This window comes from Pithys albifrons, chromosome 17, assembly GCF_047495875.1.
Source record: "Pithys albifrons albifrons isolate INPA30051 chromosome 17, PitAlb_v1, whole genome shotgun sequence".
In the NCBI taxonomy this organism is placed as follows: Eukaryota; Metazoa; Chordata; class Aves; order Passeriformes; family Thamnophilidae; genus Pithys; species Pithys albifrons.
The window spans coordinates 11,395,260-11,410,405 of NC_092474.1; the positions used below are offsets into that span (position 1 = coordinate 11,395,260).

The following is a 15,146-nucleotide window of genomic DNA, read 5'->3' on the forward strand; positions in this document are numbered from 1 at the left end:
TTTGCTAGGGCTCAGAGCTGAGCTTGCAAGCACACGGTCCTGAGATGCATCAGGAGCTCCTGGATGTCCACCTCAGCCCTGACTCCAGCATCCCTATCCTGGAGCAGGCACACTCCTCACACTCTGCTCTGGCTGCTGTCCCATCGTGCCAACAAAGAGCCTAATGTGAGTTACACTGCTTAATTCCACCAGCCTCTCTCACACTTGGTTGTGCATTTAATCAGAGCTGACTTCTTAGAAGGAAAAAAAGTAAGTCTTCCAGGTGCTGCTCCTCTCCCCTCCCCATCTGGGCACAGCCCTGTGCCAGCAGCATCAGTGTTGCTCCAAAAGCAGGATTTGAAAGCCAGATTAGGATAGTTCCTCTGTCTCCTTCAGCAATGATGTAGATATTGGCAAGTCCAGTGCTTCTCCAGGAGAAATAAGGCAGCCCTGGCCTCCTGGAATGACTTGGACAGGGCCAGCAGAGAGGTGCTGCTCTGTCTGGGGTGTCCTGTGCAAGGTGAATTGCTGATTAACACAATCCTGTCCCTTCTCTTGTGAGTCAGAGGGGTCCCAAAATGCACAGCCACCCAGGCTCAATCCCTGCCCAGCCCTTTGGGGCAGCCTCGGGGCTGGACCCACAGGATGCCCACTCCTCCCTCCCCAGAGGATGCTCAGCCACTGCTCCATCCTGCACAGGGCACCTCCCTCAGAGCCAATATTAAGCCATAAACCATAATGTGTTCTGACACCACCCAGTGTGCTGTAATTGCTCTAAAGCCATGAAATGTGATGTCATTGCAGAGTGGCCACTACTGCTTCGTGTTACTGCTCTGATGGCTCCAAGCTGTGATCTCACAGCAGGCTGAGGGTGAGCAAACAGCTCCTGCTCCCCACCAGCCCCAGCTCTGCTCACTCTGGTACCCCAGAACTCCACAGACCTCACCCCATCTCCTCAGACAGGGGACAAGAGGCTGATACAGAAGTGCCCCTTGTATTTCCAAACTGATTTTTCCATTTACAGAAACATCAGTAGAGATTACTCTTTTAAAACCTCCTTCACATGAATAATCAGATCATACTTTAAAAAGCCCCCAGATCTCCAGTTACAATTACTTCATTAGTCTATGATACTCCAGACCATCGAAGAGCTTGGAAAGCTGCTGCCTGCACAGATCCAAGCACGCTGCCCATGGAAAAGTTCTTAGTGCTAATTGCCCATGCCAACCCCAGCCATTAAGGAATTATTGCTAATGCAGCTTACAACAGCTTTTATAAGATGCTATTAAGGAATTCACCAGAAAGCAGAACCAAATAAAGCTGAATGCAATTAAAGAAAAACAAAACTTGCCCCAAACTGCAGGGTCAGCAGGAACAAGAGCTGGAGCCATCCCCAAAGCCAAACCTGGAGCTCCTGTTGTCCCAGCACTGGTGCTGCTGTAGCCTGGGGCCTTCCCTAAACACCCCGGGGTGGCAGAGGGGCTCAGCTCTGCCTCATTTTCCCCTGTGGATTCCCAGCTGGTGCCCTGCACCTGCAGTGCTGCTCAGGGAGCCAGGTCAGGGCTGCAGTGGTGCACATCCAGCTGGGGTGCTGGGCCTGAGTGTGGCCACAGGGGCATATGTGCTTCCACTGGAGTCCTCTCCAGGAGAAGAGACAAAATTGAGGTTGTTTTTTCAAAAGGCTGATAAAAATAAACCTTTGAAGGGGTGAGGAAGAGGAGGGACAGTTTGTGCTGGAGAGGTGTCACCCACAGGGCATGACAGCTCCAACTGGCACAAGGACACAGGGCTGGAGCTGTGACTCATGACTTTTCGGCGTTCCATCCTGGTGTCAGTATCACATTTCCAGGATTATATTTTATTCATAAAAATTGCTGTGCTCACAGCCGTGTCTGGCAGAGGCAGCGTGGCCAAGCCTGGGGCTGGCAGTGCTGTGCACCACCAGAGGGTCCCAGCTCTGCCACAACTGCTGGAAATTAATATGTAAAACTGGGTGAGAGTCCCCAGGTTCCACCCCATGACCTGGAATGTGGGAGCCTTCCCGGCCCCTGAGTGCTGAGCTGGGGTTTACAGCACGTGATGGGCTGTTGTTGGTAACCACAGCCCAAATGAGCCCCCGTGGAGCATGTGAGGTTGTATTTTTAACTCTGAAGTCCTGGTGACATGGAAAACTGGGTGCCTGGTCCAGGTGCTGCACAGATCGATGGAAAATTTCCCACCACCCATTGACACCTCAGCTTTGCCAACCCTGGGCATTGCAGTGTGTTAACAAATGGTGCCTCTCCCCCAGGAGAAGTCTGTGCCCAGAGCCCAGCAGAAACCTCCACTAGGGAACCAGCTGGGAAGTGTGTCCATGTGGAGCTGCAGATGGGAAAGGGGCATGGTGAGATGGAAATAAGGATGGTGCAAACCCAACTTTCCCAGCTCAGAGCCTGATTTAGCATCCCCAAGCAGGAAAAACATTGAGAGGGTAAAGACAGGATGAGCCCATGGTCCTCGCCAGGCTTGACGCCTCCTCAGACAGTGTTAGCCGGGAGTTGGAAATCACCCATCAGTGCAGATACCACACATCTCTCCTGTCCTTCCCCCATGGGGAGGACCTGTGCCAGGCTGGGATGTGGCACATGGTGGCATCCCCCTCCTCCCTGCCGCCCTCTCACAGCCCTGTGCCCACCCCACTGGCTCAGCCAAGACAAGCAGAGGCTAAGAACATCGACTGGGTTTTATTCCTCAGGTCTGACAAGTAAAAGCACAAATTCTCTTTGGAAATAAGGAAAAAACCAAACAACCCAAACCCCGAACCAACGTTCAAAGCACGCGGACGGTTCGCGTTTCTCAGGACGGAGGCCGTGCCGTCACACTCCGCTGCTGGACACGTGTCCTTTGCAGAGATGTAGTTTAAAAAAAAAACAAAACAACAAAACAACTCATGGAAGAGAAAAAGACACAAGGCTACGGGTTTCCATGTAAATTTTAGAGAAAAAAAAGGCCCTTTTTTGCTATTGTTATAAATATCCCATCCGAGCCACTCGGAACAAACAATAACCATAGGGAGGACATCCATTCTGCTTGGCCCCGCGGGCACAAAATCTCTATGGGCACCTCAGACTGCTACAAGCCCTCGAGGACAATGGCCTGGCACCCGGTGTGTGCCCCAGCTCTCAGCAGGTGCCCCCTGGGGTGACGGGTGCCATCCCTGCGAGCGGTACCCGTCACCCTTGCCGGAGGCTGTCAGGATGCCGCGCCACAGGGGACAGGGAGCGGGGATCCAGGGGGAGAGGGGACAGGGGGCAAGGGGGCCGGGGCACGGGAGGGCTGCAGGCGGCTGCTCAGGTGCAGGTGGCCTCCTGGCTCTCCACTGGGATCTCGCTGCCGCTGCTGCCCTCGCTGTACTGCTGGTAGGGGGGGATCTGGGGCGCCTCGATGATCAGCAGCCCCTCTGGAGACAGGGAGGCAAACACCGTGATGGGATCCACCTCGTAGGGCAGCCTGTGGCGGGGAAGAAAGATGAGACAGGTTAGGAGTGCAGGGCACGCTGCATCCCTGGTGGACACCGTCCCTTGGGAAGCTGGGAACCACCAATGGGGAGGCAGCAGCCCCGGTGTGGGGCTCAGCAAAGCCTGTTATTACTGTAGCGCCTGGGAATGTGTCAGGGATATTTCGAGCGGGCTCCTGGCCGGCCCGGCCCCCTGGGAGCTCTGTTTAATCTCCCCGGCAGATGTGTTTGACAGGATGTCACCCGCCGCTTGTGCCGCCCGGGCCTCTGCAAAGCAGGAGTAAATCCTGGCCGTGCCACAGCCACGTCAGCCGCGAGCCTTGCCCGTAAAAGGAGCCCGAGCGCCGAGCGGGAGGGAGCGCAGCGCTCGCCCAGCTTTCCCATGGGAGTTTGGGATACGCTGAGCTCCTTCAGGGTGGAAAAGCGAAGCTGAGTTGCTGCCAGTTGAGGAAACCCTTCCCATGCCCTGGGCTTTGCTGCCTCTCCCTGCTGTTAACCCCCTGCGGCCGAGGGGCTGCCCCCCGCATCGGCTGCCTCTGCACTCGCCTTTGCCGTTGTTGTTGCCAAAGTGAGCCACGGGTGAGTCAACGCGATAGCGATCTGACTGACATCATGGAGATAAACGGATGCACAGACATCCGCACACAGGGGTGAGCTCCCTGCGCTCCGGGGCTGGCGGTGCTTTCAGCCCGGCGTGCCCCGCTGCACCCCCGGGGTTGGCTCCTCGCACCCCAGCCCGCTCCAAACCCAGCCCTGGGCGTGGAGGAGACTGACAGAGCACCCTAAAAAAGGCCTTCTCCTTCCTCTCCCTCAGGAAATCAGTTTGTGGCCCGAACCAGCCAAACACGTGCTGCAGAAGAGCAGATTTTGGGGTGAAAACAGTCCCTGCATGTGTGAGCTGGGGCGTGGGGACTGGCAAAGCTCAGCCAGACCAACCGGTACCTACTGGATTTTCTTGGTGAAGTTCTTCGAGACAATCCCTCCTTCCACCTGCTGCTCCTCGTGTTTGCCTGCAGGGAAGGGCAACACCCCACATCAGCACCTCACCAGCAGATTATGTTTCCCCCCAACAAATAGCAACAACAAAACTCAACAGCAAAGTTTTCCGAGCAGTTGTTTCCCTTCCCTTGTGCAAACCTTTCCTCTGGGGAGGGCTCAGGGAGCTTTTCCATGTGGGAAAGGCAATGCTGGAGACACTATAACCATATTTCCAGTAAGAAAATGGGGTCTCACAGGCTGCCAAGAGCTGGGGCTTAAGAAAATAAAAATACACAAATAATGAAACCTTTGGAGGTGGCAGCCTCCCCCCTGGCCCTGCTCCCCAGGCGGGTCTCCTCTCAACCGTGCTCTCAGGCTGGGTGCCCACCTGGACCCTACTGGCCCGGGGTTTTCCCTCTGTGATGCTGTGAGCCCCAAATAAACACCTGGGGCTGTGCTGGGTGGCCGTCCCTGGGGACCCTGGCCTGGGAGACTCAGGGGCAGTGGAGGATGCCAGTGCCAGGCTAACAGGATGCTGAGAACACCTGTGGGCACCCCAAATTGCTGGATCCACTGTTCCCACCATTAGTTGACCTCTCAGGGACACACTTCTGACCGGCTCAGACCCAGGCTGGGGCTTTTACGGGTTGTGGAGCAGCTGCTCCCTTCTTCTCAGCCTCTCCCTCGGCCCCTTTAAAGGGAATCTCCCTCCGTGCCGCCCTCACCTCGCTATAATTAACCCAGCCAAGCTGGGGCCGCTCTTGGCTGCTCGCTGCAGGGTGCCGCCAGCCGGGCTGCAAAGCTGGGACATTTACCCCAAAGGACACGGATCCCTTTTCATTCTGGCAGCAAACCACCATGGCTTGTGCACCAGATCCCCCCATGGCACCCCCGAACTGCCTGTGGAGCTGCCCCAAAGCCCCGGGGCAGTCCTCACCTGCTCCCCAGCACGAGGCGGCTGCTGCCGCCTTAAAATAAAGGGGATTTTGGCATTTTCTAGCAATTCCTTGAGCTGGCAGGACCAGCCGCTTTCCATGCCCCATCCTGCTCTCACCTGACACCTCGACGTAGCCGTCCTTGGTTTTGACGGTCAACTCCTCGGGTTTGAAGCTGTGCACGTTGACACACACCTTCCAGGGCTCGCGGGGGAAGGGCGCAGGGCTGCGGCTCTCGGGGTACCCCCCGAAGTGGGTGCCGTAGCCGGGGGCCATGGCCGAGGGGCGGCCCATGCCAGCGCGGAGGGGGCCCGGCCAGGTGGTGGTGAGCCGGGGCCGAGCCCAGTCGGGCCAGTCCGCCGTCAGGTCCCCGGGGAAGGGCGACAAGCCGAAATCATCGTCCAGCAGGCGCGAGGTCAGGCCGGGCTCCCGGAAAGGGTCGCGGATGCTGCGCCGGCCGGGATAATGGCAGGAGAAGGGCAACTGGCTGTCGGCCATGCCTGCCTTCGGAGCGGTCTGAGCGTGGCCCTGGGGCTCTCCCACGAAGCCTCAGCCTCTGCGGGGCTGCTCCTGGCTGAGAACTTCCCCCGGGAGCCTGTGCCGGAGGAGACGCATCCACCCCAGGTGGGACGCGGGTGCGCGGGGACGGTGCCTCCTTCCCGGCACCAGGTGAAGGACGATGCGAAAATCAATTGAAGCTGAATCACCGGGAGCTGAAAGAGCGCAGGAAGGACGGAGGGAGCTCTGTGGCCGTGAGAAAACGCTTCCTGTCTGGCTGCGATCCCAGGACCGGGGAGTGGGAAATAAAACTTCTTGTCAGGAGAGGGGAAAAAAATAGTAAAACCAAATATCCCGAGACTGAAAAGCTTCTCTCTTCTTTCTCACTCCCCGGCACTTTATGTGCAACTTTCCCTGCTGCTCCCGACTGGGAGCTGCAATAAATGCCTCAACTTGCAGCCCAGAAACTTCTCTAACCTTCCAGCCGTTGGGCGAGCACTATTTATATGGATTTGGGAGGAGGGGGGTGGTGTGTTTTGCAAGTCCTGCCCTGTCAGCCGAGTATTTTGGAGAGGATGAAACAGCCGCGGAGAATCCGGGCAGTGGCAGCTGACCACTCCTGCCAGCCCGAGGATCCCGGCAGCGCTGGGGGCACTGCGCTCCGGCAGCTGCCCCGGCCCCCGCTGCCCCCTCCTGTCGCCCTGCCTGCCCAAAATAGCCCGGGCTGGCTTCTTTCACCCCAGTGTCACCTGTTAAAAATACCTTGGTGGGGCTGACCAAGCTGTTTCTCTCACTGTAAAGACACGTGTCCCCACACAACCGAGTACCACTGTACTGAGAAATGGGTCACCGGTGGCACCCCCAACACAGCACAGTGGGGGCGGTGGGACCCCATGGGTATGTGTTTGGGGGATGTGGGGCAGGGGACAGGATGACCCTGCCCAGCACTGCTTCCTTGGCAACCTTCACCTGTTGAGCCCAGAGAAATGTCCCCTAACTGTGGGAAGGAGAGGGACCCCGGGAATCAGGCAGGGTCCTCACGGCGCTGCTCAGTACCTGCCTCTCCTCGCCCCGGCCCTGCCGCAATCACGGTGCGGGCAGGGCGAGGCGCTAATCACAGCCGCGGCCGGCTAATTACAGGGCAGCGGCGGGCTCGGGCCGCGCGGTGGAAAGAGGCGCGGTGGCACTGCCGGGGGAGCTGCCAGCGAGCATCCACCCGGGAGACACAGCCCCAGACGGGCGGCGTGCAGGGGGTACCGCTGGCAACGAGGGATACCCCGTGGAGGGGATCCAGGCAACGCTCCGGTGGGCAATGAGTTGTGCTGGAGGATGGGATGTGATCAATCAGGGTCGTGTTGGATACGGAACCACTTCCTCATGCCGCATCCTGGCTCTGCCTCATGCTCCTTCTCTCCAGCATCTGCAATTTTTCTAATGGACTTGATGGAACTAATTGCAGCAGGAAGGTTTTAATGCGGTGCAGGCCGTGCAGAGATTCAGACGCTGGTCATTCAATGGCATTAATGACGCTGCACCGACGTGACATCACTGGTGGGGAGGGAGCTGCCTCTCCTTGACCAGGGCAGGGCTGCCCCCCCCAATACATGGAGGCAGCTGGGTATCACAGGGGTCTCCCTGGGGTCCAAGGGGAATGCCTGGAGATGCCTGGGGAGGTCCCAGGTGCCAGCTAAGCACCCTTGGGACAGGGAGGCAGCTGCCAGCAGAGGAGCTGAGCATCCTCCTCCATGCCCTTCTCCTGCCCAGCCGCCCCTGCCTGGTTGGGGGCTCCTGCTGCCCAGGGGTGACAATAATAAGGTGTCTTGGGGGACATTGCCATACCCTGAGCCTGAGTTGAGCTGAGCACCTCTCACCTTGGCTGGGGAAAAGGGTCACTCCAGCACTGAGCTCTGCACTTGCTTGGACAAACACTGGCACAATGGGAGAGGGGGCAAGGTTTCAGGCAGCCCCATAATCCTACTGCGTTTCCAGGAGCCTCACAACATCCCCAGTCCTACGTTTTTCCTACATAGCCCCAGGCCATTCTCCCTCCCCAGCCAGGAATTCTCCCTGTCGCCTTGTTCATCTCGATTAGTCACACATCCTCTTCTGCTCTCTCTCACCCTCTCTGGGCCGTCCCAATTTAGCTCCTGTTGTCACTACAAACTGCCTCCCGCTGCTGAGCCACCTCACGACATCAGTTCTGGGAAGCATAAAGTGCCCTTGCAGCCTCAGTCCTCTGAGTGACCAGGGGATGCTGCCCCATGTCCCCACAATCCATCTGTGCCACAGCCAGACCTTTCCTGGGTGCCCATCTGAGCTCTACTGTGGACAACAATGACCTCCATGGAGACATAGATGGATTTCTGGCTTGGACTCCTAGTGCCTGACCAGGGTAGGGGGAGCCAAAGTGCCTGGCAAAGGGCAGCAGAAGCCTGGCCTGGCAGGGAAAGGAGAGCTGCCAGAAATATTAGTCCACAAGTTTTTTTGCTTCAGCCAGTGCCCTGAGGAGCCAGTCCTTGGCAGCTGGGAGTGGAGGCACATGCCCTTCTCTGCAGAGCAGCTGAAACAACCCAAAATATCCCACCGCACACAGTTGGATCCAAAAGGAACATGACAAACAGGGCTGTGATGCAAAGGAAATACTGTCCGAACCTTTATTGGAACCTTTTGCTAACCAGGCTAACAACTCAAACACCCAGGAAGACTAAAGGATACAGAACACATGTCGATGGAGAGCAAGGGGAGCTTTACAATGAACTCAAACGAACAGATGCGCCGGTGTAGTTTGCTGTGGAATCAACCAACAGGCGAGAAAACAGAGACACCGATTCCCTTGTGGCTTTTCCACATCTTGACTTTTGTTCTAAATCTTCTCATTTCCTGGGTTTCAAAGGTGGAGAGCTGCCCTGGGCTGGTGAGGTTCAAGGTGTTGTTCTCTAGGCAGTGGTCCAAAAGTTGGGATGCTTGGCCATGATGCTGTTGCTGTAACAGCAGATGTACCGGTGCTTTGGAGACCCTCCCGGTCATGTGCAAACTTCCAGGTAGCAGCAGAGTCATGAGAATTATTTATTCTCTGGCAAAGAGGTAATAAAACCCCATTGGACACTAAAGGGCAAAGTGTTCACTTAGGCACCTGAATCCATCCCTTTCTCAGACCAATATCCCAATATCCTCAGGCTGAGCATCCGGCAGCTCCCAGCAGCTCCCTGGGAACAGCCCAGCACTGGGCATTCCTTCCAATGCCAGAGCCATGTCCACACTCCACCACCACAGGCATCTCTGCCCATGGAGCACAAACATCTCCCACTTGGGTAAAGAGGACAATGTCTGCAGTGTCAGTGGAGTGACACTGGGGCAGGTTGTGATTTTTTAGCACATCTCATGCTCTTTTCAAAGCTGGGAGGGGATGCCTGCAGCAAGCTCTGCTCATGGTGGAGACAACAGGAGAGACCTCCCCAGTCCTGCCCTAACCACCTTTCCTGAGCTCCCATCTAGGCAAAGCTACTGGTTCTGGCAAAAAGCTCGGGGAAGGGGGAAAAGCAGGACATGGCACAAAGGCCTCAGGATGGGGCAGGGTGGACATCCTTCTTTCCTCATAGAGACCATGGCCAGTTACTTCAACCTTATCCCCTTCCTCATCATTGATGCAAGGGTGACAAGTGTCTCCCTCCCTCAGAGGGAAGAGAGGACCAGCAGTAGGAGATCAGAGATCTCCAGGGATCTCTGGTGATCCAAGCAGCCCTATGCCACATGGCAGAGGAAGAGGAGTAGGGTTATTCCTCCACCAGAGCTGGCCTGTCACCTCTGAAGGCCCTGCACCTTTCCAGGGGGATGTGATTTGTCAACAGAAGCTGGTCCAAGGAGATGGAGAGTTTTCCCCTGCCTTGCCCGTCTCCATCACAATGAGGTTCTTCCCTAAATGACTGGTGGTGAGGTCCAAATGAGCCCAATTTGTCCGTCTCTCTCCAACATACATGGCAACACCTCAAAGGCTCCTCCTTCATGGACCCAATGGCATGGCCCAAATAGCTTTTTTAAATTAATGCTCAATAAATAGAAGAAATAAATATTAAATAGAGGCCAAGTCCTCTCAGCCTGTTCAATATATGTACAATGCATAGCAAAATAACAGTGATTGGCTGTTGCAGACAAGTTTGGTACAAATTCAGTCCCCAAAACAAGAAAAAACATTGAGAAAGTTGCAGTCAACATAAAGCAGAGTTCAGCTGAGTGCTGTAAGCCATGAAGAAAAGAACAGAGCAGAAACAGTACTTTGAAACATCCCTTATCTTTGCTTCCCAGCGTTTTCCTGATGCTGTGGCCAGCCCTGGACGTCCCTTGTGTGTCTGATCACATGTGAGCAGCAATTCATCAACACCAAAATGACCAAGATGCTTTTCCAACAGATGAACCTGCTGTTTGCAGAGAACACCTGCAGCAATCTGAGATGCTGGATGCAGAACAAAAATCCATAAAAGCAACAAATGAGAGAAACAACATTAAAAAAAAAAAGCACTGGCAAAAGGCACAGAGACAGAAAAGCTCATGGGCTTCACACAAACCCACAGAAACCCCAGTTGTCCATTGACAGGGAGGGTGACGTTCCAGGTTGTACTAAAAATCTTAAGTTACAAAATAAATATAATGACCAAGGGAAACTCACATGTATATGCACATGTGCACATACATACATACACACACACAGACTTGGTCAGGTCCATCACCAGACACCGGATTTTGCAAGGACCTCCCACAGGGATCACTCTCTCACAGTCTCATTTCTTCAGTTTTCCCATGGGTGGGTCACTGTGCAGGGATAAACACGGCAGGGGAGTCCTGGCGACGGCATCCTCCCAGGGAAAGCAGCAGTGCCTCTGTGGAGCACTCTGGTTTCGGGTTGTGCCCTGGCTGTGGAGCCAAGGGAAACAGCACAGCGGCCAACTGGCACCCAGCCCATGTGAGCACGGACCGGGAGAGGCTTCCCCTCGCAGCACTGTGAACACCCCGGGGCTCAGCCGGCCAGCAGACCCTGGCCATCACCTCTGACAGGTCCTAGACCTGTCTCTGTGGTCACATCCATCATTCCTGCACAAACCTAATGAGAAACACCAGTTTTTAAGATGAAAACACACAGCTCTGCGCTCTGTCCCGCTGTCTGCCATGCGCTGTCCACCCTGCTCCGGAGAGCACAAAGGGACATGTTGGCAGCAGGAGTGACTGTCACTCCTCCAGCCACCAAGAGGGGCCAGAGCTGTAAACCTTTACACGAGACCGGCAGCATGGATACATTCAAACAAACAAACACACAAACAGATCAGAAAATAACTTAACGTTCTTAAAAAAAAAAAAGGAATAAATAAATACTGGTAATTGTGACCACCTGCATCCATTCTGACATACAATTAAAAATAGAATAATAATAATAAATAAATAAATAAATAATTTAAGAGGTTTACTCCAACACAAGTCTGCTTGGGAAACCCCAGGAGGGTTTAGCTGCCATGGACTGTACAGGCAGATGCAGTCCTTGAAACATGGATCAGCTGGACTGGTGTGAGAGCCCTGTGCAACCCTTGGGGTCATCTCCTGTCCCACAGTGGGTGGATGCTGCTGATCCTGGTGTGGTGCTTCCATCCTCTGACCCCAGCCACGGTGTGTGTTTGGTATTTACACCAGTTTCACAAAGTCCCTCTTCTTTTCCTTCTCAGTTTTGGATCTCCAGGCTCACTGCTTCCTTCCTACAGCTGCTCGTGTGCATTATGGGGTGCTAAGGAGCACCTGAAACACCTGCTCCTGAAACACTGGTAGAGCTGGATAGACCTGGGCTCCCATCACTGCCTTTGGATCTTTCCAGGGAGCAGAAAGACAGGGCATCTCAGTGTCAGCCTGGGAGAGACTCTTTGGGGAAGAAGTGTGAGGTTTTCAGCCCTTCTGAGAGCAAGTTCACTGCAGAGGGTGGACAAGGAGCTGCTGTCAGGGCCAGCACAGGAGGGAAGGCAGTGCAAGACTGCAAGAACACCCTGCCTTTGACCCCTTAACCAGAGCCCTGGAGCATTTCCTCAGCCCTACAAAGAATGCTTCTCTCTGTATGTCCTAGAAAGAGTCATCCCAGGAGACAGACATGTCCCCACCAATCCACCAGCCATACGAGTGCTCAGCTCTCTACCTCAGCCATCCTCATCATCACATTACCTGCAGAGAGCAAGGCTGGGGATGAGGGTCTGGGAGAAAGGAGGACTTTGGGTGTTGAAGGAACAGGACGGGGGGACCAGCAGTAGGAAGGATACTAGGAAGGAGACTCCTGGCATCAAACTTCCCCTTGTACCACGCAGGTGGAATTCCAGCCTGCGCTACTGTACTTTCCAACAGGTAACAGGTTTATAGCTTGCTGAAGCGATCATCCAGCTCCACCACACCTCGTGGCACTTGGCCTTCCTCCACTTGCTGCTTTGGCCCTCTTCCTGTTGCCAGCAGCACTGGGGGGACTGTTAGTAACTCCTTAGATGGGGAGGGTGGCATTCCTTTCTACCCCCTCTCCTCCTCCCGCAGATGGTGGCTCCATTCAGCCCTTTTCTGTGACACTTAAACAACACACCTCCTTGACTCATTAAGCCCAAACTCGTTAATAATCAGGCAGGATGGAAGGGGAGGGGATGGAAAAAGGGAGGGAGGGAAGTCTTAAGCCCAAATTAGCGTCTCTAAGCACCCAGGTGTTGTAAGAGAAATAAACTCCTCAGCACCAGCTCAGCCTGTGCTGGGAGAAGCCTTTGTTACCCAGCAAAACACAGTAATTGCGCAGGCAGCTGGGCTGGCAGGGAGACAAAACCCCAGGGCCCAGGGAGGCTGGGCAGGCAGGGCCCTCCTGCCGCTGCCTGCGGCTCCCTGGAGAAACAGGCAATTAGTGGGGGCCCTTCCTGTCCCCCTGCACTGCTCTGGCCTCCCAGTGACAAACTGGGGCACAAGTAAATCCTGCTGCAGCCTGGCACCAGCAGTGCTGTGCTGCTGGTCCTGCCTCAGGGCAGCCTGAGGGGCTCAAGGAGAAATGAATTCCTGAAATCCTGCTTAAAATTGCTGCCTGTTTCTAGGAAGGGGAATTGGGGTGCCCTGGATCATGCAATGCCCTTTTTTTTTAACCCTGTGTGCTCTCACTGCACTGCACTGCCAGGTCATCTCCAGACCTCCCTATGGTTCCACTCCAAGGACAACACTCCCTTTAGAAAAACCTGAACCCAAACTGCATGAGATTTCCTCTGAGAAGGGAACGACATGGCCCTGGTCTCCCATGCCACGGCCTGGCCCTCAGAGTGCAGCATGGCACCAGCTCCCTTCTGCCTTGTACCCCACCAGCCCCATGTCTGCTTCAGACCTCAGCAGGTTGTTTGCAAGCAAGTCAGCACTGGGGGTTAAAACAGCCCTGCAAAAGGTGTGGCTGCTTGGTAGGAAAGGCCAGGAGAAAGGGCAAACAGCCTTTTTTTCTTTTCCCCAGGAATTACATCAGGAGGGATTTCTAGCCTTCTATTTATAGCAGGGACTGGCTGAGCGGCAATAAATAAATATTTTCTTATGGAAAAGGCCTGCTGCAGTGTGGGCAGCTGCTCTGGAGGAAGGACCCAAGGGACCTGATGTTTGCCTTGGTGGGGAGAGGTCACCCCCCTCATCGCAGAAGCTTTTCAGCAAACTCCTCCCTCACTGGGTCTCTTCCTTCAACAGAAGTTAATTTGTCGGTTCCCGGAGCAGAGTTCTTTCCTTTGGACCAGCTGGTAGTGCTTTGGAGAGTGGCAGCGATGGGGACACGGGAGTGTCAGGGAGGATGGAGCAGGTCTGTCGCGACAGACCCTCTGTAAAGCACCGACCCTTCTTCCAGCCTTGGCATGGGACGCTGGGATGATCCGCCCCACTCCACGACAGAACGAAGGGGCTGCACCAGGCGCTCCAGGGCTCTTACTGTGAACCGGGAAGGGGGACCCGGCCCTGCCATCACATCAGTATCGGGGATGATTGCTATCGATGGCCAGGTAGGCGGGAAGGAAGCGGAGAATGCCAGGAATCTGGAGGTGCCGCCGGCACACGGTGTCAGCCACCAGCGGCACTCCCTAACGACGCAGGCTGTCGGAGCTGGCTCCTGAGTCATAGCTCCTGCTCCTGCTCCGGCTCCGGCTCCGGCTGCGGCTGCGGCTGCGGCTGCTCCTGGGGCCCGAGCTCCGGCTGCGGCTCCTGCCCTCGGCGCTGCTGCTGCTCCAGCTGCGGCTCCGGCTCGTCCGGTAGCTGGAGTAGCTCCGGCTGCGGCTCGGGGAGCGGCTGAAGCTGCTGTACCAGGAGGAGTAGCTGCTGGCACTGCTGGACGAGGAGGGGCTGGGGCGGTAGTAGGGGATGGGGCGTTTGCGGGCACTGTGGGGACAGAGAGACGTGGGTTACCAGCAATACAAGGACAGATTGACTGCCAAAATCCCCCAAAGCACTTTTTGCTCCGCACAACACTCCCAAAAATGTGATTGTGTTTGCTTAAAAGAAAAAAAAAGGAAGAGATCAGGTAGCTGATGGCCCTGGGATTCAAACCACCCACCCACACAGCCCCAAGCACAGAGTCTGAGGCTGGGCTCTGCTTGATGTTGTTCCAAAGAGCCCCCGGCGTGAAGGCTGGAGTCAATATTTGTCTCTCTACAGTGTAGAACATCTACCACAGGGAAGGGTTTAATAAAAAGCCTGTGAGGGGATGCTCCTGGCACCTGAGTCCCTGCTATGACTTCATCCTTTTTCCTTGAGCTGTTGCAAATGAGAACCCCCCCATCCTCCTTCTGCCTCTAGCTAGAAAACCCCAAGTTCTAGGAGGGGTTGAAGGGCCTGCTGATCAGGCTCAGGGAAACCTGAGAAACCTCCTCTGGCAAGGGCTGGGACCCAAGGACAGCCCACGTCCCCTCGGGAAGCACCAGCAGAGCCCGTCTCCAAAGGATGGGGCAGCATCCCCTTACCTTGTGATGCGCCGAGCTTCGAGGTGGCTGGGAGAGTCTCTCCGGCGTTTCCTCAGGGGGGAATAGGAGCGGCGCCGACGCTGCCGCTCACGCTCCCTGTGAGACTCCTTCTCACTGGGGCTGTACTTGTGCTCTCGCTCACGGTCCCTGGGGAAGGCACAGGTTGGGAACTGTCACTGCTGGGGGTTTGTGGGTGGGTTTGGGATGTGGAGGAAATGACCCATGAAGGCACTGATGAGTGGAGGACAAAAGGGACCACTCTAAGTGTTCTGGTGGCATCAGCCCTGAGCT

At 55.6% G+C, this 15,146-nt stretch overlaps 2 protein-coding genes across 2 annotated transcripts in view; both read right to left on the bottom strand.

The window, feature by feature from the left end:
• Nucleotides 1-2,683: 2,683 nt before the first annotated feature.
• Nucleotides 2,684-6,374, bottom strand: HSPB8 (heat shock protein family B (small) member 8). Its single transcript, XM_071571707.1, has 3 exons — nt 5,508-6,374; nt 4,422-4,485; nt 2,684-3,468 (listed from the first exon to the last, which is right to left on the bottom strand). The coding sequence occupies exons 1-3, from the start codon at nt 5,884-5,886 to the stop codon at nt 3,309-3,311; spliced, it is 603 nt and encodes a 200-aa protein (XP_071427808.1). The 5' UTR covers nt 5,887-6,374; the 3' UTR covers nt 2,684-3,308.
• A 2,136-nt stretch (nt 6,375-8,510) lies between these two features.
• Nucleotides 8,511-15,146, bottom strand: part of SRRM4 (serine/arginine repetitive matrix 4) — a 48,394-nt gene continuing 41,758 nt past the window's right edge. Inside the window, exons 12-13 of the mRNA XM_071571693.1 lie at nt 14,856-15,002; nt 8,511-14,274 (exon numbers count right to left, since the gene is read on the bottom strand). Coding sequence (XP_071427794.1) covers nt 13,980-14,274; nt 14,856-15,002 — 442 coding nt within the window. The 3' untranslated portion in view covers nt 8,511-13,979. The remainder of the gene's footprint in view (nt 14,275-14,855; nt 15,003-15,146) is intronic.

Coding starts and splice junctions, on each gene's coding strand:
- HSPB8 (XM_071571707.1), bottom strand. CDS start 5,886: ATGGCCGACAGCCAGTTGCCCTTCTCCTGCCATTATCCCGGCCGGCGC. Junction 4,486..5,507: donor CGGCTACGTCGAGGTGTCAG/GTGAGAGCAGGA, acceptor CCTTCCCTGCAG/GCAAACACGAGGAGCAGCAG. Junction 3,469..4,421: donor AACTTCACCAAGAAAATCCA/GTAGGTACCGGT, acceptor TCCCCGCCACAG/GCTGCCCTACGAGGTGGATC.